This window comes from Meleagris gallopavo, chromosome 7 (assembly GCF_905368555.1).
Source record: "Meleagris gallopavo chromosome 7, MGAL_WU_HG_1.1, whole genome shotgun sequence".
In the NCBI taxonomy this organism is placed as follows: Eukaryota; Metazoa; Chordata; class Aves; order Galliformes; family Phasianidae; genus Meleagris; species Meleagris gallopavo.
This window is the reverse complement of record NC_139410.1, coordinates 34,473,961-34,499,941: the sequence shown is the minus strand read 5'-3', so window position 1 is coordinate 34,499,941 and position 25,981 is coordinate 34,473,961. Positions and strand designations below refer to the sequence as shown.

At 43.1% G+C, this 25,981-nt stretch overlaps 2 protein-coding genes across 4 annotated transcripts in view; both read right to left on the bottom strand.

Annotated features, from left to right (window-relative positions):
• LYPD6B (LY6/PLAUR domain containing 6B) overlaps positions 1-10,168 on the bottom strand; it is a 34,117-nt gene extending 23,949 nt beyond the window's left edge. Inside the window, exon 1 of one of the 2 annotated variants that reach the window (XM_019617301.3) lies at positions 9,801-10,168. The gene's annotated coding sequence lies outside the window, so the exon portion shown is untranslated. The remainder of the gene's footprint in view (positions 1-9,800) is intronic. The other variant, XM_010713986.2, reaches the window with a different exon arrangement.
• Positions 10,169-10,310: 142 nt separating this feature from the next.
• Positions 10,311-25,981, bottom strand: part of KIF5C (kinesin family member 5C) — a 67,652-nt gene continuing 51,981 nt past the window's right edge. Inside the window, exons 21-27 of one of the 2 annotated variants that reach the window (XR_014884372.1) lie at positions 25,792-25,852; positions 23,494-23,565; positions 22,635-22,739; positions 19,930-20,146; positions 18,853-18,966; positions 13,654-14,054; positions 10,311-11,688 (exon numbers count right to left, since the gene is read on the bottom strand). Coding sequence is in view for 1 of the 2 variants with exons in the window: in XM_085228157.1 (XP_085084283.1) it covers positions 18,860-18,966; positions 19,930-20,146; positions 22,635-22,739; positions 23,494-23,565; positions 25,792-25,852 (562 nt within the window). In the remaining variant the exon portion in view is untranslated. Of the gene's footprint in view, positions 14,055-18,852; positions 18,967-19,929; positions 20,147-22,634; positions 22,740-23,493; positions 23,566-25,791; positions 25,853-25,981 lie in introns of both variants that reach the window. The other variant, XM_085228157.1, reaches the window with a different exon arrangement.

Genomic DNA, 25,981 nt, shown 5'->3' with positions numbered 1-25,981 from the left:
ATAAGCAGAGAGAAAGCTCTGAATACGACCTTTCCAATGAATGAAATTAATATGCAAGAACTCAAGATTGTAGCAATTCTAATAATTGTAATAATAATAATAATAATAACGATGAAGTGGGATACAAGCAAACAACAAAATTGAAACCATTTCCCATGGAGCAGATTGGCAGAGAACAACAGCTGAGATTCCTTTCTGAGGATGTCAGTTCTTTTCCATAAATCTGGAGTGCAAAGAAAGTGGAAGAAACAATAGGGATATTCTTAGCCATTTAAACCAAATGAAGATGAATCTCCCTTGATATAAGGGAGATGATATAAGGGAGATGATATAAATCATCAACAACTTGTAAGAATCAGAAGGAGACAAGTGATGAGGAAACCAAGGCAGTGGGTGACTGTGAACCCACAGCTGGAGAGAACAAGTCAGAACAAAAGCAAAAGACAAGACAGCCTGCACAGAAACATGATGCATTTACATGGGGGTGAACCATACCACAATCTCTTACATGTGATTATCTACCAGAGCCTGGCTCTGTCCCACGAACCTTCCCTCCCAGCTGCTGTCCAATGGCAGTACTGTCATTAGTGACAGTACTCATCGTTAAGGATGAACCACTGGGCAATGACTGCCTTGGTTTTAGAATGTCTGGGAAAAGCCTTCTTCCCAAAGCAGCACTGCTGTCAGTCACCAGCAATAGGAATAAATGTTTGCTTGGGTTTTCTTTACAGTGATAAAAGCACCAACTGTGTAAAACACAGCCTGACTAACAGAACATCACCAACTGCAAGAAGGATGCAATGACCCACGTAACTTGAAAACACCTACATCTGCAACATCCATTTCTAAAGACAAATATCTTTTCATTTTCTCACATCTGCACATTTAAGCCAAAATACACACTTCATAAAGTGAAAAACATTATTTGCAACACAAGGAGTGTGACCACGAATGCAGAGTGCCCTGCAGCATTGGTGGATCAGGAATAGCTACGTTATTTGTCATTTCCCACAAGACAGAAGAAGCTGCTTACGCCCCAAACACACCCACTGTGAGGAGCTATGGGTGCCCAGCAGCTCAGCCCTGCAGGGTATATTTGATCAATTGCTTCCTTACTTTTTTTTAATGAGAAAACATAAAAAGTACACAATTTACCCTTCCTAAACTGTTTCTTCTATTACCTCTCCTCTGTCTCTGTTGTACTGAGGTCTATCATTGCTGTCCTTCAATCAGAACACTCTCTTGTACATCAAGCAGTTTGATCCTCAAGAACGCATTTCAATTCCATTACTCCATACATTCCAGTCCTGTGCACTTTCTGACAAGAAGCTGTGAGTCACGACAGAATTGTTGCTACAGCCTAGAAGAATAGAAACTGATTTTCAAAAATGCGACAAGGATATAAAGTGATTTTCAAAAATTAAGATGAAAACATTATCTATTTTATAAATCTTCTGCAGCTATACTGAGTGTTGCACCCCAAAGGGAGGAGAAATGCAGAAGAAAAGCAATGCTTTCCAACGCTAGTTTTTGCTGTAAAAAAAATCAACTTCAGTAAATGCTATACAACTGCACCTGATGACGTACCCAAATCTACACCTGATTTCATAGCTACCAGCCTTTTCAAGCCTGTTTCAATGTCAGGAACCTAACGAGCAGAAAAACAAACAAGAACTCCAAAGAAGACCAATGTCATTCAACAAAACCCTCTTCCTTATCCTTTTCTCTCCTTTTTTATATTTAAAACATTGCACGCATTCTTGAGAAGACAAACGATGACAGATTGATTCTCAAAACCATCTTAAATTTTTTTTTCTAACCTGTTAATTTAAAAGAAAAGAAAACCTCTTAAACATGCTCATTGGTGCTTTTAGCTTGAGCGATGCGAAAGCTGACACTGTGCAACAGGAGGAGCAGTTTGCCTTTGTCTGAAGTTAATTTAGAGACTGTTATTTCCTCTGCAGGTCTAGTCATATTTTATTGTAAGAAATGCATTCCTTTATTATGTTAAGATAAACGTTAAGGTGTTTTATTGTGGTAATTTCTTTAAGACAGAGAATACAGTGCTGGAATGATCCAAGTCAGGTGCAGGAAGCCAGAAGCTCAGAGTTCCCTTTGCAGCATCCCTCCTGGCTGTTAGCTGCTGCTGGAAAGCCACTGCAGAACCTGAGGCTCAGGCTCCACACATCCATGCAGTGTCTCCTTACCCTCAGGCCTGGTGGCCGTCTATGGCACACAAGCAAATGTCAATTAATAAAAATCATAATTTCATCTGAAGTGTAAAACCCACATACTTTCTTTAATCACCCTCGCTCCAATCCCAGATCAGCAGAGCTCTCTGCCACAGGCTTTCCCACTGGCATTAACAGGTTCATACATACAAGTAGATGCTTGGTTTAATCAGTCCAGTACGAAGATAAGCCAGATGAGCCTAGAGGTCTCTTCTGACCCTAATGATTGCACAAGTCTGTGATTCTATGATTAAAGAAAAGAAGAAAGCTCCATGGTCAACAACTACCACTTACCACTATGGAGAAACAGCTGAGAAACCATACACCATCCATTTGAACACAGAGGCTGTAACGTTCATTAGATTATTAATGCTCTTGTTGCATGAGAGGGACTGCAACATTCATTATGTTTTATTAATGTGTTTGCCAAACAAGAGGCAGAGTTTGTGACCAGCAGCCTTATGGAGTTGCCTACCCCAAGGGTGCTCACTCCTTGCCACCCAGGAACCTGAGCAAACACAGGTGATGCTTGTATGCTATTGAAAATCTAATATAAACCAAACAATAATTGGCTGCTTTTAAATAAAACAATTTTCTCAAGACTCGAGTCACAGTAGGATACAGGATTTTAAGTTTTGAGTTGTTACAAGGCTGATTAATTAAAGACATTAATACACGGGGCACAAGATTTGGAGGTGAGGAAAGATCACTAACCCAGGTTTTTAACATACTGTTATAGCTACAGGCACAATGATCTTCACCCATGTATTGGGTACTGCATCACAGGACGCACATTTACAGCCTCAGGCCTTCCTATCAAAATAGGACATAAACATTTCAGCTTCCTGAACCACTGGGCACTCCAGTGACAGGTCAACCCATTCAAGCACAGTCTGCCAGTCCTTCCACGTGAAGTCTTTCTTCATCACCAAAAGAAGTTGGGAAAAAGACAAATCAAACTCTGGCAGGACCATTCCCTTGATAGAACTGGTATCAGATACAAATGGTGTGGCTTCCATACCTGTACATTCACCAGTAGTTCTGTCTGAGAGAGAGCTGAGCTTATTTTGATGAGATGGGCTGACGCAGAGCTCGAGGAGCAGCTTTTTCAAGCCCCAAGTTTAAGCTGCAAAAAGCCACCAATGCTTCTAAAAACCACGACGACGACCTCATGACACACGCAGCTGAAACACGTAACCCCCACTTCCTCACATTCGGCCTCCCTGCTGCTCCCAGGATCCCACAGGCACCTCTGTTTCCCATTCCTGGACCACGTGAGGCTTGGCTTGCAGGCACAGCCCGTTCTGGCAGGCTGAGCACCTCTCCACCCATCTCTCAGCTCAGGCTCACATGGATGCACACGTATTCATCTGAGGGTTTCGGTCCAGGCGATGCTCAGACCAGGTCCCTTCTTTCTGCAGGGATGTTGATGGGGGGTGAGGTGTTTGAAGCTGGTACTTTGTCTCACCTGGAGAGCTGGGGCAATGCCCTGCATGGTTTCCAGCACTCAGCCCAGCACTTCTCCCAGTGTGTGCTCAGACCAACAGCCAGCTGACTCTCCCCATCTCTCCTGATCTCTCCTGCTGAAACTGATACAGCTTGTAGGGAACTTCAAAGTTCTGTCCTGCAGACAGAAAGTCTGCACACACACACACACACGTGCACACCAAGCAGACACTCATTCGAGAGGAGGAAGATCTGCATTCCACTCTCTGTCTCGGTTATCAGCTCTTTTATCCAATAGCTTTGGCATATAAAACGTCTGAATTTTTAGTGAAGGTAAATACCACCAGTAAACCAGAATAAAGTGCCATATTTCCAAGAGAGCCACGGTTGGAAAACCTGTATTTCCCCAGCCTGCCTCTCCTGCATGCCTCCAGGCATCTTCCCACAGGTGGAGCACAGTCCTCAGCAGCTGCTGTGAATTCCCAGCTATGAGGACACTCGCTAGGCATGCAGCACATCACTGCTCCAACACCGGTGTCACGGTTCCAAGCAGCATCTTCATGATTTAAAACATCACAGGGGCTATTTTTAAAAACCACTTCTGAGTTTTCGTGGATTTAGCCACAGGTCAAAGCTTTACAGTCAATATCTGTTATAGCAGGCTGTTAAAAACACGCAGTGCTTGCTGCTGCTGGAAAAATGCATTGCACCTAATCAGTTCATGCACTCCTGGGTATTGTTGGAAGTGATTAACAATTAAACCCTCTTCCAAGCAGACTCAGAAGTTAATTAACTGCTGCATCCTTCACACGGAAAGGAAACAACTCAGTTAAAGCACCCTGAATAAGCAGGGTCATAGCATTCTCCCAGCAGAAAACAGCCAGTGTAGGGGAGCACAGTTATTGTAAGAGCACAGAAGGGACTTCCCCATGTCTACTCCTTCAAAGAATATGTGCCACATTCAGCATATCAGCCAACGTGTTTTATGTGCATATACATCACCAGCATTTTCCTGTGGTAGTAAAATGAGTAAATCTGAAGCTTTCAAAGTAATTTCACTGCTCATTTTATGGATGTTCCTGGCCCTTTGATGAGCTGCCACCAACAGAAGGCAGCCTCAGCTCCGTGCCTTTGTTGCTACTGCTCGTGGCAACCACACCTCTTTCCAGGTTGGCTGTGGGAACACGGCACTGGGAATCACACAGTTATCTCCCATCCGCAGCCCTCCCAGCACAAATAGATATACAGTATGTATAAGGTGGAAATTCTTTATCTAGAGGCAGCGAGGCCGTGGCACTGCCCAGAGCTGTGGTGCCACATCCTTGGAGGAAGCCAAGGCCATGGATGGGCCCTGGGCAGCCTGAGCTGGGGGGGCAGCCAGCCAACAGGAGGGCTGGGGGTCCCTTCCAACCCAACCATCCCATGGTTCTATGGTCTTTGAGGTCCCTTCCAACCCAATCATTTTGTGGTTCTGTGAAGAAGTGCTCAAACAAGCTATAGCCAAACAAACAGATGGAAATGAAAGATGTTCGTCACCGTTCACGCAACTCCTGTTCCGGCTGTGGTTTTAGGGGAATAATTTAATGTTCAGTGTGCTCCTAACAACATCCTAAAATTGGACCTAAATGTCCAATTTCAAATGGATATACACAAAAACTGTGCTCCACAGAAGACTGGAAACTCACCTGCAAAGAGCATTCTTAAAACTTGGTTCTGCAGAGCCATCCCGCAGCGAGCTCCTGTCTGGGGGAGGACAACCTACTCATCTGCATGCCCAATTGGACTCAATACCATCGATGCACTTCTTAACAATTCTTTATGGATATAAACATGCATCTACATACATACAAACACTGGTTTCTCTGGTAGCATAATCAGTATGAAAGCACAACAATCTAGATGACATACCCCAAATGCTGAAGCGTTTAGCTGATAAACATGAGTGAAAATTGAAGACGTATGCTGACAGCTGGGACTAAGGCTCAGATTAAGGCAGAACTTTGCACTTCTGTAATAACTAAGAAACAGGAACAACGATTACATTGATGCACCGTGCCTGCTTTTAAGCTGTGTTGACTTAGAAGCGTACATACTGCCAAGTTTCAAGTCCCATCTTGCATATGTCCAGGCACGTGATTTAGCACACTATCAGAATTAGTCTGAACCACGAAGGCCTCTTACATGGAAGCACTGCAGGAAAACAGCACCGTGTAAAATTACTGAGTGCCAATCATTGCCCTCCCAGCTACAATAGATTATTGTAAGAAGCAGCCACTTAATAAACTGATAACATTCCTCACTGCACAGACGGCTCCTCTCCAAAGCCAAAGACAATAGAAAAAAATAAAGCACAAGGAAAAGAAATTTCAATGTGAATTGTATCATCGCTCCATTACATGTTAGCACTCACGTGAGGCAGCCCACGATCTTATCTAGTGACGGTTAACCACAGGCAGGATTGTAAACATGGATTTAACTAGTTGAGAGATCTCAGTTCCCTTCACTTTGGTATCTGATGGTACAAGCAAACATTCCTCCTGCACTGACATACGCTTCTTAAAGCCACACTGTTAATTCACCATGGTCAAACTGCACTGACTGCCCAAAAAGTCAACCAGGCAAGCATGGCTTTAATAAATGTATCCCTTCCACCTGGCCATGTGGTTCATATCCATAGAGAATAAGCAAAACCCACTGCAAGAAGCCTGATGCAACTGGGACTCTTTATCTTGCTTGCAGCGTGGTATTTTTAGCAATATTAAAGAAGATGGAAATACATTTCAAAGAGAAAACAACCGTACCAATAAGTAGAGGGTTAGCTGCTCGTGCTTTACAAGATCAGAGGTCTTTGGGCATACCCAGAATTCCACTGTGAAACACATTCAGGCAGGATATTAACACAGTGGATAACACAAAAATAAACAAATAAATTAGGAAATACTACCGTGCCAGTATAAGAAGTCTATCAGCACTATAATCCTGAGCAAGGTCTTTGCAATGTCCAAACGTCACCTGGTTTGGAACTCCCAACTGATGGCCAACAACAGGAGCACTAGGTGCCCACCTCCATGGGTTCTAACAGCTGCCTTTCTATTTCCCTGGTAAGCAGCTGAAATGGACCCAGAGGACATTCCTCCTTCAGTCACAGCTGTCCTCAGAAATAACGCAGTGCAGCCAGAGCAAAGAAAGGAAAGGAAATACTTCTTTCTCCTCTTGCGCTGCCTAAAATTAATGCATCTCTGCAACTACCAAAACTGCACACGGTGTGAGCACTCAGCCTTGCAAGTCCCAGAACCAACCTGTAATTGCACTTACTCTGGCATGACAGTTGGATACAAAGAAGGTTCATAAACATATCCATGTGCCTAATGATATTTTCAGGTGTTTGGACACCACGAGGCATTTTTTCAAGACCAAATAACCCTTAAAAACAATTAGAAGTGATCCAGCTACCTGTTGACTCTCTGTATCTGCTGCTGTTTTATTTCCGTAATGATTTCTCAGAAGATCTGACATCAACATCTGATCTCTGTTGAAAACACATCGCTCTTCAAGTGTTTGCTACAGCATGAAGGCTGGATGTGGCTCTGGGCAGCCTGGTCTGCTGGTTGGAGACCCTGCACATAGCAGTGGGCTGAAACTGGATGAGCATTGTGGTCCTTTGCAACCCAGGCCATTCTATGATTCTATGATTCGATGAAGGCCCCAGGAGGGCTGCTGCTTGCCCTGTGCATTATTTAAAAGTGAAAATAAGGTGAGGGTTGGGTCCTGTCGTCTCTCTTCATTCCATCCTCCCTCAGCTCTGCGGCCAACTGAGCCCAGCCTGCAACACAAAGCTCATCAGAACAGGGGAAAAACTGGAAGAGCATAAGGCAGACAAATCTCACACTGAAGGCAACTTATGGGCACGACCCACGCAGCAAGGAGCAGCCTGTGAGCAGCTCAGGGCTGGGCCATGGTGGCAAGCCAGAAGGCCTCGATGCTGCACAAGCAAAGACTGCTCTTCCCCTCCATTAATTCTTACTGAAATATCCTTCTGCACCCCTGTGTTGCAAACACAGCTCTTCAGAAAAGGCAAGTACCAGTTCTGCACACCGAATATCTCATTTCCTACAACTAATGAGGCAGAAATCCTACCTCACTTGACACATCTTTCTTCTTGCCCAATTACACTGTAATTATTAACTTCATGCTGCTACTTCACAGACAAAGAGAAATTTTCAAGTCCATGCAGATTAGCTGTAAATCCGCAGCTAACATCTCAGTAGTGTTTTAAACACCTATTTTAAGTTTTTCCACACGAGACAATTTGTGTAAGTTCTTTTTAGCTGCAGTCTTGTAAATCTGCTCACCTCTACAAACATTCACTCATTTACAGCAAGGGTTGGGAAAGAATGCACTTTGGTTTCTGAATTGGATTGTTTTGAATTCAGATCGTGTCAACAATCCATCTCGCAAAAGAATGATACTGAATCAACAGAGGCAGGTGGGAATCACACAACAGGAACACAGAACCATTCCAGCTGGAGAAGTCCTAAGATCCCTAAGTCCAACCCCACCTACCCCCCCATGCCCACTGCCCACGTCGCTCAGTGCCACATCCCCACGGCTCTGGGGCACCCCCAGGGTTGCTGCCCCCCAACTCCCTGGGCAGCTGTGCCATGGGCAATCCATGGGGTGCAATTCTGCTTGCACTCCACAAGCACAACGCTAAATGGACACGTACTGAAAAGAACTGCAGGAAGGGGTCACGTTTCCAGGTACCTGGAGTAAAATAAAACTCCTCGTGTATTCTGTAATCCCAGCACACCAGCGTCTGGGAAGAACTGAGGCGACCTGCATTTTGTTTAATGTTTGACTTAATTTTACAGCTTTAAAGGCCTGGACATAGGACCCACCTCTGAGCAGACAGATCTTGGAGCAGAGCTGCAGAGCTAAGATCAAGCATTTGATAATGTCCTCCATCCTGCCATTCTCAGATGGAACGTCCATCAGAGGATAACCCCAAGCAGTCCTGCAGCCTCCAGGAGCCAGACGCTACAGAAAGCACTGAAATGATGAGTCTGGGGAAGGTGTTGTGTTACTTGAGCCAGACACAACAGATGGAGACAGCGGACTTTTGGGCAAAAAGATGGCCCCAGCGAGAGAACAGCAGTGAGACGGAGCACCCACCAAAGCTATAGGCTAAGGGAAACCCACCCACAGAAAATTGCAGCCCAAACACACTTTCTTAGCTTTTTACCACATGAGAAAAGGAATTCTGACACTGCAGCTCACATTTAACATCTCACATCTATGCGGACAACAAAACTTCTTGTACCTGGTCTCAAGTAAATTGAGGCGTAAGGCAAAAACAAGACCAGCAAACAAGATTTTAAGCAGCGAGGGGATACGCAGAATGCTGCCAGGTGAGCGAGTCCAGCCATACAACAGCCACGTCTGCACATCCCCATCTATTTCATAAGCTTTTAGCTCAATTTCTGCAAATTAAGTTGAGCTCTGAATGAGGACAATTTGCCGCAACAGGTTTATTCGCATCGAGACAAAGCCGGGGCAGCACTTTTCCCAAAAAGGATTAGATGACTGTAACTTCCACCACCTGCACTTATGCATGTTTAGACTGCGGGAAGGGTAATCACTACACTGCAGGGCATGATCTGCAGGGGTCAGGAGATAATCTGCCTCCCATCTCTCCGTTTCTGACATCGCCCAATTGGCGAGGTGCATAATAGGGGATATTAGTCCTCCCCGAAGCGCTGTTATTCGTCACTGCCAGAGGCAGCTCTACAGATCTGAGATTAGGAACCACGTAGAACGGCAGCCCGTTCCTCCCAGCTCCAAAATACTCAAAGCTGGAAGGCCACACTGTTTTTCAGATACAAATTCTGTCCTCCTCCTTTAAAGCCTTTGCAGATGAGAGCCTGAAGGTGCACCCTTCTGCTGCATTTCACGGGGCAATACTGACAGAGATTCCTGTCACACCAACGGCCTGCAGACCACTGAGGACAGCGTGTTTTTAAGTTCGTTTTGCTTTCGCTGCTCAATTTCCTTTTAAACGCAGAAATATCCGTGCGGGGAACACTTAGAGCGAATACAGAGAGAGAAATCAAGCACCGCTCCTACCTCCAGCGTCAGTTCTCAGCGTAGGTTCGGGGATTTCAGGCTTAACTCCTCCATCACCGCGGTGCCCGCGTGATGCGGCTCCCCTCCGCAGAGCTCCCAGAAGGCTGCGGAAGGCTCGCGCCCGCACCCAGCCCCGCGTACACCTCCAGCGAACGGACGGCAGCAAACGGAGCACCCGGCGGTTGCCGCCCGAGCGCACGCGAGGCACGGGGAGAGCAAGGCGCCGCCGTCCTTACGACACCGAGCGCAGCGGCGCAGCTTGGCAGCGCCCTTCCCGCATCGGGGCGGCCACCGTCGCCTCAGCGGCCGCCGCTCCCGCCCTTCGCTCCCGCCCCGCTCCCGCTCACCCGCCGCGGCCCCGGCTCGGCGCTGCCCCGCGGGGTGGGGCCGGGGAGGGACGCCCATCGCACAGCCCCACACGGTGCTCCCACACGGTACCCGGCGGTGCTCCCGAGTATGGATTTGAGGGAACGGCCATCGCCGTGAGCCGCAAACGGTGTCACACAACGCTGCAAAGTTTAGCTCGGTTTTATTTTCCACTGTAACGGTTTTCAAATGATACATCATGCAGTCTGCCAGCGTACCCACCCGAATCCAAGAGAACTGTGGAACGAAGATAAAATACTTATCTCCACGGGATGGGGAAGAAGGGTTCAGATCTGCTATCAAGAGATTAATACAATTTAGCATTGCTTGATGCAATGGCAAAAAAAAAAAATTTCCCCTTGTTACCAGCAAAAGGTGTCCACACTTTATTATTATTTTTTTTTTTCCTAAAATGAACACTACTGTAAAGATACATAGAGCCCAGAGAATACACGTCTGCAGTACACGGCACACACTTTACAAACTAGACATGGATAATTCTACAGAACCCCTGCGGTTCTCCCACCACAAAACCTGTTCCAATGGACGAGATGGTGAGCAGAGCCCTGCAGCCGTGTCCCATCCCGTGCAGCAGATGTCGGCCGGTGCGCTTCGGTTCACGCAGGCACAGCAAAGAGGAAAGTCAAAGCAAGAGGAGGTTCAAATCATCCTGCCAACTCACTGACTGCAGTTGGGGCACACCTTCATGCTGACCCAAGGTCTTTCTCCTCTGATACTGGAAATTGGATCAGGCCTTTTTTTGTTCTTTTGGGCCTCCGTGAGCAATTGGTTCGAATGCCGTTTATTGCAATTCAGCTGAAATTCTTTATTACAACTCCAAGCCTTATTTATTGAAACGTCGGGCAAACGTGTGCCTTACTGCATAAGGCATTGTGAAATGCAGTTTAAAAGCTACTCCTTAGGTTCTCTTGGCAGAAACCATCATTGTAAAGGTGTTTTGGGTGGTTTTTTTTTGTTCGTTTGTTTTTACTTTTTTGATTTTCAATATTTTCAGGATAATCCGATCTCACCCTTGTTGAGTAAAACACAACCTTCAGATGTGTCAGCCGAGATCTTCCCAGGTTTAACTTTCCTTGCTTTTGAGAAAACAAGTCAATGAAACATGAATTCAAGGAGAAACTCAAGAGGATGGTGACGCAGTAGAACAGGTTGCCCAAGGAGGTTGTGGATGCCCCATCCCTGCAGGCATTCTAGGCCAGGCTGGATGTGGCTCTGGGCAGCCTGGGCTGCTGGTTGGCGACCTGCACACAGCAGGGGGTTGGAACTGGATGAGCACTGTGGTCCTTTGCAACCCAGGTCATTCTATGGTTCTGTGATATCATTGAGAGAAGCTCAGCTGAGCAGGAAACAGTATTTTATTCCTTGAAAAAGAACAGTACGCACTTTAGTTCCATCTGAAGTATGGTTTCCATTTGTGAAAAGTGTTTCCACCAAAACCATGCAAGACATCTTAGATGTGAAGTTTCATTTGCGCTATACAAATCACAACTTGAAAATCAGCCTAGAATAAATATGACACAACATTCAAAGAGCAAAGTAAGACAGCGTCAGATACTGGAAATGACAAAAGACAGGGTTTGATCCCTGCAGAGCAGATGTGTCTTTCATTTTCTATCTATAAAATACATAAGACTTGAAAATGGTACAAAAGCTGGATATACAATAAGCAATACAAACTTAAATTGCCTCATTAAAATAGGCTACAAAACAAGAATCTATAAGCAGAATAAGTTCAACTGACAGACTGGATAGTTTCCAGTTAAGAATCCATTTATTTCTTTTGGAGAAGCTCAGCCTGGTGTATCTTGTCAGTGTTTCAGTTATAGAAAGTCCTCTTACAGTCTTGAAGCAGAAGTTAACTTGGAGAAACTCACGCTACTTTAGCTAGGTGAACTGACTGGCTGATCAGCACTAGCACAATTAAGAGATGTCAAAGCTAACTTAGTACTCAAGCTGAAGAAAGCTGTCTAAACTGTCATACATAACTGATGATAACAGCACGAGCAACCTGGGAAATTGCATTTAAAATGCAGTTCCCTACCAAATTTTGAATTCAAAATACAGAACAGCAGCTGTACTACAATACAAAAATCGGGCAGCAACTAAGAGTTTGGTATTCTTTTTTTTTAAGACAACTGCATTAGAACAAAAACAAGAGAATAGTTAGTTCACAGCAGAGAGTTCAGCTCTGAGCAGCACAGAGTAGTTCTGAGTTAGTAATTCTATTAAAGGTTGCATATGGCAAGTTCACAGTTCATTTTCCTGGCAGTGCACATGCACATAAAGAAAAATATAAAACTCTGAAAAATACAAAATAAATTAAATACATGCAGATTTTGCAACTTCATTAAATATTTTTGCAAAATGCTCCCAAATATAGTGCAACATCCAAAAAAAAAAAAAAAAAAAATCAAGTCCAACTCACTTTGGAAGAAACTGAGTAATTTCAGTAGGAAAAAAAAAAAAAAACTAAAGTAAATTTGCAGTATTTGCAAAGGCTCTCCATTACCTAACTAGTTTAATGTCAATGTGAACACATTCAGAAACCAAAAGAAAAAAATCTCTATCTCAACCTAAGAGCAAACACCTGCAGAAGAAGATGGAAAGGCCACGCTCAGCTGTACCCTCCCTGGGAGCCACACTGCTTGGTGACACAGATATGTGACACAGAAGCAGGAGCAGCTTCTACCTGCAGCTGTGCTCTCCCAGAAGGATTCCAGTGCCCCCTTGCTGAGAAGCTGGACACGTTCTGCCTGGCACCAGGGAGGTGAGAAAGGCTCTGAGCACAGCAGGATGGCTTGCATATCGTTACACAAGCAGTAAGCACGTTCTTTTCCCCTTGCAGCATGCTCTTCATCTCCTAACAGGTGTATTTCCCAGTTTGGTCTGCAAGGGACAGCTTGTGACCTGCACCTCCTCTTGGACCCTCTATACCTTACTGGGGGCTATAGCTGGGGCTTTTTGTTTTTGGAATGGAGTGCCTGTTCCTGCTGGGGACTGTTCCCTCTCGTGTGTGAATTCTGGTGAGCAGATCAGGGCTTGCCAGAGGCTTTCCCAAGACAGGACTTCTTTCAAAGTGTCATGGAGAACAATGCTTAGCAACACACGGCCAGCCAACACACTCCAGGAAAACCCACCACCGTAGGGAGAACTACAAGCAGACCAGATCGTAACTTGAAGATAAGTCACACATACAGTCATGTAACTACCAAATTCCAAAAACCTAGATTTATACTAACAGATTTCTCTGTTCATCCCATTTGATCTTTACCAGGTACTGCAAGAAAGGTCATTTTATACAGTCCAAAGATTTTATCAGGATTTTACAAATGGTTCTTTGGGGAAAATTTCCTTCCAAAAATGTAAGCAGTAAAATTAAACCATGTAGCAGCACATTTTCATCCCTTAAAAATATAAAATAATATGTATATTATACAGTAAATCAGTCATGACAGAGCACAATCACCTGCCTTTGATGGCACTTGGTCACCGAATAATTAATTCTTGGATGCCGGAAGGTGGGATTTACTGATGTGACAGAGGTCTTCCAACAGCATCAGGCTGAGCAGAGAAGCCCCAGCCTAAGCAGTGCCAGGGGGTCACACGCCGCCGGTGCCATTCTGGGTGGCAGACTTCCTGTGGGTACTGAGATGGTTACGTTAAATACATTGTACAAGTATCTGAAGAGGAGTTGAGCTGAAGACTTCTGTACACGTGGAGATCCTACGAAGCTCAAAATACCTATGGCCAGTGCGTCGCAGATGGCGTAGGAAGCGCAGGATGAATAGAATGTGGACCAGGTTGAAGAGGGGGATAAAAGAAAGTAGTGACTTAATGATGGTCTGTAACATGCTAAGTGGGACTGACCTGTCAAAAGAGAGTGAGAAAGGTAACGATAATCAGTGGGTGTTTTAGATCAGAAAGCAGATATGCAACATGGCAAATAACAGATACCGACACTTGGCAGAAAGTCGATATGCAGCAACCACATTGCCACGAGAACATCCATGTAAAGCACCATTTCAGGAATTCGTGGAACAAGTCTCAGTTACTAAGTCTCGGAGAGGAATTCTGACAGTCTCCAGCCCACAGATTGGCACAGTCATAACAAAACAATGGTCTTGATGAAATTCATTCTTTGCCACCTCTAACACGGCATTACGTCTTGTCTAAAGACATCCTTAAGCACAACAGAAAGGTCTTTTTTCCCCCCTTTTTATCTTTCTTTTCCCTTCATGGGATTTTTCTCTCTACTGATAGGAGCTGAAGAACAGGTGCACACGTGTATCTTAATTAACAAGTGTGGAACACAACCAAGTTTGCAAAGATATTATAAAATGAAAGGAACAAAAGACTACAAATCCAGGCAAGTCATTCTTTTGCAAATGTCTCCTGGAAAAAAAGTTCCTTCCTGATGTGTATACACATACAAACACACACATACAAAAATAATATAAACAACGTGAATATAATATAAATATAAACTTATAAAACATTTTATATAATATCCTGATGAGGTATTATGAAAATTGACAGTATCGTTTTACACAAAAATACTGATATTTTACAGGCTTCTTTCTCACTAATTTCATGATGGTTCCTTTCAAAAGTTCAAAGTAGGTTGTTATGTACAAAGCTGATCTGCAGTTCGTTATAAATAATTGGAAGTACTGATCTTTGATTGGGTTTGAAATTGTTACGTTTTTCTCATTAGCCATATGGAAGGCAACATATAAGCAACTGAATGTGCCTGGCACTTTTTAGGTAACTAGTACAGGACTTGTAAAGAGCAACATTTTGCTTAATTACATGTTTTCCTGTTTGATTGTTTAACACAAAACTTTTCAGTATTAAAGATCAAGTTATTAGAAAGAATCAACCCATCTGTGTTTTTTGAATTTACCCTGGTTTAGCAGTGGGTACTGTAGCTCCCTCCTAGTTAACATCCTCATTAACATCTTCAAGGCAAGTGGGACAGTTGGTTATTAATTCATGCATTTTATTGCCTAAGTTAATCTAAACGGCCTGCCTAGATTAACTATAGTTATTCATCTTGCTTAAGGATGGGGAGGTGCTGGGAACATACCAGAGACTTTAGGATAAGGGAAGTCACATTGTCAAGAGCTTGTTTGCACAGTGTGTTTCACAAATACAGATCCCATACAAGCTGGTTTAATAATTTCAGTAAGCCACTATGGAGCATTACTGCAATTGTTAGCATATCTTCATTTCACTTCTTCTCTTTTCAAATGAGGTACCAGACAAGTTTAAACAAACATGAGGAGGGCAGGTTAGTCAGATAACCAGCTTACTCAAGATTTGAAATACGAAGGCACATGCTTTGTCAACATATTTAGCTCCGTGCATCTGCTATTGGTATGCCTGCCTGTGCAAGGTTCCCATGCACACCCAGTTGTGCCACTTTGCTCACAGGTGTATCAACTTTAGGAGAGAGTCCTTTGGGCTGCCACCCAGCCCTTGAGAAAAGTGCTACAAATACAGTGATAGCCAACCCAGAAGTTTATATACAGCATCTGAACTGCTCTCCAACACAGCAACTTGAGTATTTATTTCATGTCATCAACCAAACTTGTCCTGTACCTCAGCCCTACCTGTCCCAGAGCTCTGTTAGTGCCCCCCTGTCCTTTTGGTTAGGTGTGTGATGTAACTAAAGCAGATGTAAAGATGATCTCTGGTCCATCTGAAGACACTTATTAAATGATGAGCTGCAGAAGTGCAGCACCACCACGGCTCAGCTCTCCCCCAGTAAGGTGAAGAACAGGAGCATGGCCTCCAGATGGGGCCTCCAGATTCTGAGCAGGTCCACGTTAGGCATTTAAAGACAGAATTTCAAAATGAACTGATCTGTACTAACACAAATCTGCATTCATATTTCAAGTATGAAAAACAATTCAGCATTGATTTCTACCCAATCAAGACTCACACTGCTACAGTTATCCTTTTAGCCACACCAACATGAACTCCCTTTCTCTTAACTTCATCAGATCCGTGTTTGAGATATGCCCCAGGTAACAAACTCACTGCAGTTAGATTTCTGAAGATTCCTGAAACTGACACAGATAGAGGAATTCTCTCTTAGAGATTCATTCCTTGCTCTATCGAGTCTTCTGTTTAAGTTGGCTACTGGCAATTTGCAATTTATAACAATGTTTTATTAACACTCACTGGCTGTTATTGATAGGATGTTCTGCTCAGGTTAATGACTTGCAATTCCTGACCACTCTAGCAGCAAAAAATGGCTACTGTCTTCACTGTGAATGATGAGTGAAATAAGACAAATTTCCCCTCATTCTGGTATAAAATTGTCATTCTAAATAACTTAACAGCAAACATTTATCTAGAAAAAACATTCTTACTTCACTGCTGTTAAATGACTGTCTGGTCTATTCTGGATGTGTAGAGCGTCGTCACTTAATTACACAGAGAGTAGGGTCAGACTGCTCAGCAATGTTATGAAAATAATCCATACAAAGTGTCACCTGCAGAAGCAGTACCTTTCTTAATACTCTTAACTAATGCCTTCACCCACTAAGCTCAGAATTCAGATTACTAGGATAGTCCCCAAACCATTTGGCAGCCACATACCTGCAATTTGCCAACAACACTTTAACCAAAGGACCAAAGCTGATGAGGACTGACCTTCCTTAAGCATCGCCCAGTCAGCAGAAAGCAACATTGCTATCACATGAGAAACACACAGAGACACACTTTTTTAATGGCTTCATTCTAACCTGTAGGGCTTCCATTTGGTTTTCAGATGTTTTCTGCCCCTAATTTTTTCAGAAACGCTAAACCTCTAAGTTAAACCAGCTGTAAGATCTTCCCAATTCCTTTTTTTCTCTCCCATTCCCTATGACCTTCTCAGCAACGCGCTCCAGAGGTGTGGCCTCAATCAGCTCATCCCCTCAGATGGAAAACTCAGCATCTAAAGCATGAGATTGTTCTTTATTGACTTCCAAAGTCCTGTCTTGTTACATGCTCAACTCATGTTATGCCTATTTATTTTACTGATGACTTCTGTTAAGCTACAGTCGTTTGCTTGACGTGTGCTTATAGCTGGTGTGTGGCCTGCTCACGTTTGACAGTTTTAATTTCACAGCAGATGGTCTATTAAAGGCCTGCCCAGTTTAGGCAGGTAGCAGTTTTTTTTCCCCACAGAGCAGCTTTCATTATATATGTTTAGAAATAATTTATAGGCTTCTTTATCACACTCTTTTTCCCTTTGCTCTTTCATGGGAATGCAATGAAGTAGATAGAGGCTATATTTCCCATGAGATGGAAAAGCAAATTTCAGTTCAGAATCAACTAACTCAGAAAAACACTCAGCAAAGACTTGCCCTAATTCATCCACAGCAAAAATATGCTGCTTGCAGCTACAGGGCTCACAGAAAACACAATGAACAGAAACAATCCCTACTACACAATAAAAGGTTGAATGATGTGATGGATGGTTTGCATGCATGCATGACATGAAGCATTCTCAAAAAAAAAAAAAAAAAAAAAAAGAGAAGAAAAAGAAAAACACACCCAAGAATGCCAAATGCCTAAAGGAAACCAGATACTATCAGAAAAGAGTCATAAAACAGAATTAGTCCTCCAGAGGAGAAAGAAGCCAGGCTTGGGAAGGCAATCCAGCAGTCCACCAGCTGCTTTTCACTATCACTCACTTCCATCCAACTCCTAATATGCTCTTAACAAAATTATCATCTAAGCTACCCCAGAAATAATGGGCATTTAAGGAAATAAATAGAGAGATGCATGAAGCAGTCTCATGGGACTGTGTTGCTCTTCTTTCCAAGACAAGATTTTTACTTATGAGTAGACACAGAAACCTTAAGCGCTCGCAATAAAGGAAAATATTTTCATTTTCAACTGAAGAGAGCCGACTAAGAATGCAAAGCAAAAGAAGCAAAAGCAAAGTTTGCCAAATGCTGACACTCAAATTCAGAGAGCTCTGTGCTGCTGCCAACTTAAAGCTGCTTTAGCCCTGCCCTGGGCTGCAGGTCTCCAGGTACAGCTGCTCAGGAGCAGGTCCCGCATGTGAGGGGCAGAGGGAAAAGTTAAATGCTTGTGAAGAAGCATGTTTAACATATGGCTCCATCTCTCAAGTATTATCTCACCCTAAAGCATAAAGTTTTCAGCTTCTAACATTTTCCATTTTGAACTTTGCCCAGGTGTGGTGTGTCCACAGGCAGCTCCTGCATGGACACAGGAGTGCTTAGTTGCTTTTCAATCACACTGAGCTAGTTCCTAGTACAGGGTTATTTACTAGAAGTCTTTATCCTTAACGAATATCACAAGGAAACATATTCGTGTTAGGGAAAGTGGAAAATGGAGCAGTCTCTGGAACTCTATTTTTAATACACAAGTTTCACACTTCTATGTGCTAATTTCAGTACAGACTTGCGGCAGCATTTCAGTTTATTAAAAAGAGTTTCAAGTGATAAGTCATTAAAATAAAAACTCCGAGCAGGAGCTTGCAAAGTACAAGGCAACCCTCGCTTAAATTACTAACTTTCTCAGTTAAAACATAGGCAAAAGACTCCCACTGAACCTAGGAAAAAAAAAATACCGCTGGTCTGCTAAAAGCAAAATAGAAGAGAAGTGGTGATCAGTGCAAGAACAGTTGGGTCTTTGGTCTTACTTCTCATCTATTTGGTGCTGTGATAGTAGCTGGAGTTGGACATCCCTCCCCCTCGGATGGCATGGACAGCTGTTGGAGACGACGCTGGGTAATGACCTGGGCGGATGGGCTTGGCTGCAGAGAAAGCAGGAAACCAAACAACACAATTAGCTTTTTCCAACAGGATTTTACCTCACCTTATCCTTTAGTACAGAACCCATTGACTGCTTGTCAGTTTAATCTGTAATCAGGAACACAGTGTTCCCTTACCTTGGCCAACAACAAATGCATTGCTTTTCTGTTTGTGATAGAGTCCTCTGACCATCTCATGCATGCCTGTCATCTCTACAAAGATTGCGGGCTGTCTGTACAGCACAGAGAAGTCAAGACTCATTTGGTGGTCACTGATGTACTTTCTGTGTCCAATTACCTACCATAGCTACTAGAGTAATTCCAGAAGGAGAGAACTGATAATGGCTTTTTAGGAGAGGCAGCATAAGGCAGGAAACACTGCGTGCTAATTTTTTCCTCTGCTTTTAAGGCACCAATGTTCCCACCACCATGCAATAAATTATCCTTCTATCTTATCAATTCCAAGAAATCATTTCAAAAATTGCCACCTGAAAAGTCCTATATTGAACACTACTTGATTGCATGCATGGATTCAGACTGTACCACAGAATATACCAAGCATTATACAGGAAGATTTGACTCTACACAGCCCAAATGAAAGCACAAGGAGTAGTAATCGGAAAAGGAGAGGAAGGAGCTGAAAGGCAGAACAGAAGCACGTGGGGGAGCAGGAAGAAAGTGAGAGACTAATTTAAAGAGACACTTTTTCAGGTCATTAGAATGGCACACAAGACCCATTATGCCATTTATTTACTGAGCTAAATAGCAAAGGCACTTTAAACTTGAGGTGGGGCATATTCTATTAAAAAGTGAAGTCTTTGAAGCTGCCTGTGCAACAGAGGAGAAGCAGACCCAGAGGTCTGTCCCAGACTCCTGCTTTCAGAGCTCTTTTCTTTCAAACATGAGCAAACAAATCAACCACGAAGTATGTGAGCAGTCGCTCACCCCTGAGCAATACCTCCTTACCGATTTGAGCAGAGTGTGCTCTCCGTGCCATGTTTTTGGCTCTTACAGCCTCCTTAATACGATCCACCTCCTGCTGGTACCTCTTGCGGTCTCGCATGGCGTTCTCCTTGGCCTCCTTCAGTGCACTCTCCAGGGCCTTAACTCTCTCTGCCGTAGCTCTAAGTCGTTTTTCCAGCTTAGGAAGCTCACAACGAAGATCTGCATTATCACGTACCAACTGCAAGAAGAGAAGGTTCAAAAATACCCTGTGAGAAACCATAGCAAAGGTCATCTTACAAGGAGACAGAAATCACCACTATTCCTCTTCACAACTTGTACGCCGTGAAGGAAAGAAACAGGTTTCCTCCAGAAACACCTGTGAAAAGCTTATGCCAAAGAAATATTTTCTCTTCCTATTAATCACGCTGGTTATTTGTCCAGCTGAGCTATCAATCATTCAACAGGGAGATCAAAGAACACGATTTCACAGATGACTCTGAAGGTAGAAGGCTCTGGACGAACCCTGCAGGGCACTACAGCAACAACCAAATTTCCAGACCCTCAGAGCAACTCAGCCAGAAACTCTGCATTTCTCAGCATGCAGACATGTCTGGCATTTCACAGGTACTTGATCACTGCATTGCTTAAAAACCACAGTGCTTAAACACAGCTTACAGACAATACTTGGTATGGCCAAGAATTCACCAGCGCCAGTGGTCAGGGCCTGTTTACCTTCTTGTTCACTATACAAGGGAGAAGTAGAAACTTTCAGTTCTTCACCATTGCTAAGAATTCACCTTAAGGTCTATAATCATAAACATGGTGATGACAATACTTTAAATTCATGGACTTCCTTGATTGTGAATCTGAACAAGCTCTACTGCTCATCAGAATAATATCTAACCTTATATTCAACTGTAGTCAAGGAGGCAGATTGATTTTTAGAGAAATAAAAACTGATACAAACAGATTCTTGGTTAAAAAAAAAAACACAATACATTTCTACAGAAGAATTATACCGTTACTAAAAGTCAACAGATAACTGTTCCAAAAAATGATATTCCCCTTTCTGAAGGAAAGGGAAGAAAATGGTTTCGCTACCATATAAATAATACAGTAAAGCAAGAGCATGCAGTAACATTCACACATTGTTTCACAATCAAAACGTTTTACACCTGCTAGTTGAGGTTGAGTGCCAAAAGAAAAACACAAGCAAAGCTAAAAAAAATAAAAATAAAAATTGCCACAATGTGCTTTTGCTGAAAGTGTTGAGCACACGTTCTACCAAACAGCTCTAATTTGGAATAAGTGCAGGATGATCTCCTATTCAGGTCAAGCCCAACGTCATTTTTTATTTAATTTTCTTATGAGACATGAACTCCTCAGTTGTTTTTGAGTAAATATACATTAATGAGAGCTATAAAAATCTGAAAAACTAGCAGAAATATGAACAGAATGCAAAAAAAGGCAATAGAGTGAAACAAAAGAACATTATTACAACATGTCCTGATTTCCACATTTAGAAACTAGGTCTTTAAACCATCTGTTAAGCAGGAATCTTAAAATACTGAACCTTAATGGACACTTGTCACGTTCCAGCACTGCTTGCATTTTGGGCATTTCTACAGGAATAAATACAGCAAATCTTGGAGAGCACTGTGTCTCTCTAACAGTTTCAGAAAACTGCAATTGAGAATGCTATGTTAGTATTCATAAATGAAACCAGAAGCCTCTTCTACTACTTTGTACTCTGCATCTGAGATGTGGGAGACAGTTCAATAAAACTGACATCTTAGAAGAGGGTGGAACCTTACTGGCAGAAATGATCCAGTTTTACCTGCTGAAATAGATATACCCATATACACTCTATTAGTATTTAGACTTCCAAGTAAGCAGAGGGTTCTTTCCTTGATCCATACCCAAACGCTTGCCTACAGCACACCCCTACACCTCCCACTTGTTGGGCTAGCACCCACAGTGAAGGGCTCTCGTTGCTCTGAAAAGCAGACATCCAAAGGAAACAGAAGCTCTTAAAAAATAGGAAAGAGATGGAAATCGTCATGCCCAGAAACGGCCAGCCTCAGCATCCCTGGGGAGGCACCAGCCCTTAAGCTGCACAGAAAACCTCTATTTCCAGCAATAAAATCTGGGGTGAAGAAGGAGGAAGGGGGAATAGATGTTCAGTGTGATGCCTACGTCTTCCCAAGGTACATGTGATAAGCCCCGCTGTCCTGGAAGTGGCTGAACATCTGCCTGCTGATGGCAAGAGCTGAATGCACTCCTTGCTTAGATTTGCTTGCGCAAGCAACTTATGCTTTACCTATGAAACTGTCCTTATCTCAACCCACAATTCTCACACTTTTACCTTTCTGCTTCTCTCCTCCATTCCACTGATTGAGCGAGCGGCTGTGAGGTTCTGAGCTGCCTGCCAGGGCTAGACCACAACAACATTCCAGTAAGTAGGTGTAGTCCTAATGCCAACAACTTCAGTTGAGAACTGTAGGTACCATTTCCTTAAACAGTACCTACATATTAGCTTCAAAAATTATTCTCTTAAATACATAAAAATATAATTTTGAGGGAAAAAAATGTCATTTGTAATACTAGAGAACAGAGTTACATGTGCAGTTTTTCCTATGGGTGAAATTATTGTAAGTCAATGAAAAAGGCACAGTGGCTTTTGATTTAATAGCAAAACAGGCACTGGAAGGAAGTGAAGCTCCTACCTGTTTGTGAACCTTAGTAAGCTGTTCCAGGTTGTTCTCAAGAAAGGAAATTTTCTGCTTCTGCGCAGCACTTCCGCCTCCATCGTCACTGTCAAGCTCAACGCTCTGCACAGAGAGTTCCAGAGTTCAGCAAAACCAGGCAGAAACTCAAGAGGAAGCTCAGGTATTTTGGAATGTAAGTTTGCCAAAGAAAGAAAAGCCTTCCAGAGCCCCAAATTAAAGAGAAGTTATTTCACCTGTTCATTTGATATTCAGGGGCCGAATTGCCCTCTGCACAGAAAATGAAATATTCTTACTGAACAATCTATGGATCCTGAACAGAATCACAGACTTTAGGGGTTGAGGAAAGAATATCCCTTTCTCCAGATTTAGGTAACATTTTTACCATACATGGCTTTTCAATTTTAACAAATAAACAGTAGTAATACCACTTCCCCAAAGCCACTCTAAAGAGCTAAGAATTACTGTGAAGCCTTCGAATATTTATGCAACTTTTTACTCTGATTTAACAGTTAAAAACACCTGAATTTCTGCTAAGAAACTCGTCTCTGGCCACACGATAATTTTGCTAGGAAAAGGCCAAGTAGCCCCAGGATGATAAAGTCACAGTGCTCAGCGAGCACACATTAGTGCAACTTACATCGAGCAGTTTCTGCTATCCATTGTACCATCTTTCAGAATGCAGTAACTTCCCTTAACTGCCAAGACCTGTCCTTCAGACCCAACAAGAGCCAAAGCCTGGACAACCATCAGGACAGTCTTAATGCTATTGCTTATTGATATTGAAAAAAATATCCCATTCTGTAATAACATGCACATGTGGGATGCAGTCTATTGGATGACAGGAGTGCATTCTTACTTTTTTAACACGAGTGGTGAGATCTTGAACAAACAGTTTGCGTAGATTATGAAGAGTCTGAAGTTCTCTTGCCTGGAATCAATTTACATGAAAAAAAAAACAAACCACAAATCACTAAGATAGACAATAGACATTCTGGGGTTTTAAATAAAACAAAGACACCTCTGCAAATTTATGTAGACAATATGACTTTAATGTGATGTCCTTATAGGGATGTTCCTGCCTGGCACACGCATTGGCTGTTCAAGCAGCCTACAAACAAGCTGCTCACAGAATAACAGGGCATGCACTTTTCCTCTTGCCAGTGCATTGCCATATGCTGTCTGCAACATCAAAGCCACAAGTCTCACAAACTGGCCATGGTTACACATATCTAGCTATGTGACTTTGGATTCACTGCGTTACAAATTCACTGACTGGGTCTGAGTGCTTAATCACAGGTACTTAAGATCTCAAAGTGCCTTTTAAGCTCTGGCAAAAATCCAGGTCTTCCCAGCTTCTTCTATATATCTTGGGCTCAGCAAAATAATGACCTTACTCCAGACCGAATACAAGACATGAGATGGGGCAACCCTGCACCCATTCCAAAAAGAACAAAAATGCTACATCATTTTCAGGAAAGGAAGCTTTCTAGAAAATCAAGTTCACCTCGATGCCATTTTCACCAAAACCATGTTGAAGGGAACTATCTCTCCAAAGTTGTTAAGTGCAACCTCAACTTTTCCATTTCACGCCTATCTGCTCATATCCTGGAATTTAAATTAATCACACTGCGAGCACCACCATGACTACAAGCTGTTAAAAACTCAAATTTCTTGTCTTCATTCTCTGAAAAGAGAAAGTTACAACTGATTACACGTCAAAAATGAGATGCTTCTTCTATGGACTACAGAATGAGTAGAAACTGTACAGCATACGCACGGCTCATTTAGGAATTATTCTGTAATCAGAAGATGCACAGCGTGCCATTCTAAACCTCCCAGAAGCCTCCCAGAGAGCTGGCATTCAGGTTTGCTGCACAAACAGACCTCCAACCCATAACTCTTTCCAACGAGCCCTCTCATCTTGCTTCTGTCTCAGCCCAGCAGTGGGAAGGAGCACGAGTCACAGCCAGGGCAGCAGATGTGACCTCACAGAAACTGTTCTCCTTCCCTTCCCCAAAAAATCACCACCCAAATGCCAGCCAGTGCCTACAGAGCCTGATGCCTGGGTCACCATACTGCCTGACTTCCAGCTGCCTTGACCATTTGGTGTACAGGGTTAATTAAGTCTTCCCAATGTGCAAGCAGCGTAGGAGTCTGATGAACACAAGTCATGTAAGAAAGGCTGATTAACTCTCTTCCTTACAGGATTTTAAATAAATAAGGCTTATGGCTTGGGGAGCCAACAGGAGCCCAAGTTGTACGAACCCAAATAGTTCGGCTTCCGATTTTTACATGTAATGAACTCCAGCTGATCCTGAGGTCACCACAAGCTTAATTTTGAAGCATTACACAGAGCAGAAAAGGCACTGCATTTGGGTTTACAACCAAACTACCACTAGCAAAAATAAATGCGATGCTACTAAAACTGCTACTACTGAGATATTTGAGAAAGCTGGCATATTTTACAGACAGGTAAAAAGGTAGCTTCCAACCAAACTGCGCAGCAGCAGCTTCAGGACTGAAATTGTCCATCTTAGATTGCAATTTTAACATTGCATGCACAATATCAGATTCCTTTACAAGCCATTGCACGGGCCAAGTGAGAGGCAGGTATGCATCATTTGGGTGTAGTTACCCTGCATTCAGCATACTGGTCACTTCAGGTGCTTTCAAGGAAGAAGGGCAGCAAAACTCAGTATTAGTAGCTTCAGTAGTGATAGCTTACTCACAGGAGACTACAACAGTAGCATTTTACCTAGAATTTGAAATTCAGTTTCATGATTTGGGAAGTGCACAGACTTAGCTTCATAGAATCATCACAAAATGACAGACCTGGGTTGGAAGGGACCTCAAGGATCACGAAGCTCCAACCCTCCTGACACAGGCAGAGCCACCAACCTCCTCATTTCAGAGCAGCCCAGGCTGCCCAGGGCCCCATCCAACCTGGCTTTGAACACCTCCAGGGATGGATGGGGCATCCACAGCCTCTCTGGGCAGTCTGTGCCATCACCTCACCACTCTCATGGTAAAGAACTTAGAGAACTTATCTGATACGAATTCATCATTTTCGTGAGCACCAATGCAAGTGTTTTGGTTACACATCAGTGATGAAAACACAGGGAAAAAAACCCAATAACTTGTAAACAGGACATACCACTGTTTCCTCCAGTCCCTTAAGATCTTCTCTTGCTTGTTCCCTTTTGTCATTAAGCAGTCTAAAAAGATCACAACATTAAACATTAAATCAAGAATGTTTTAAAAATATTCTTTTTCCTATGTGTTAAGAAATGGAGGATTTAAGATTTGCCATGGCATTTCATAAAACTGGAGCTCTAAAACACCTT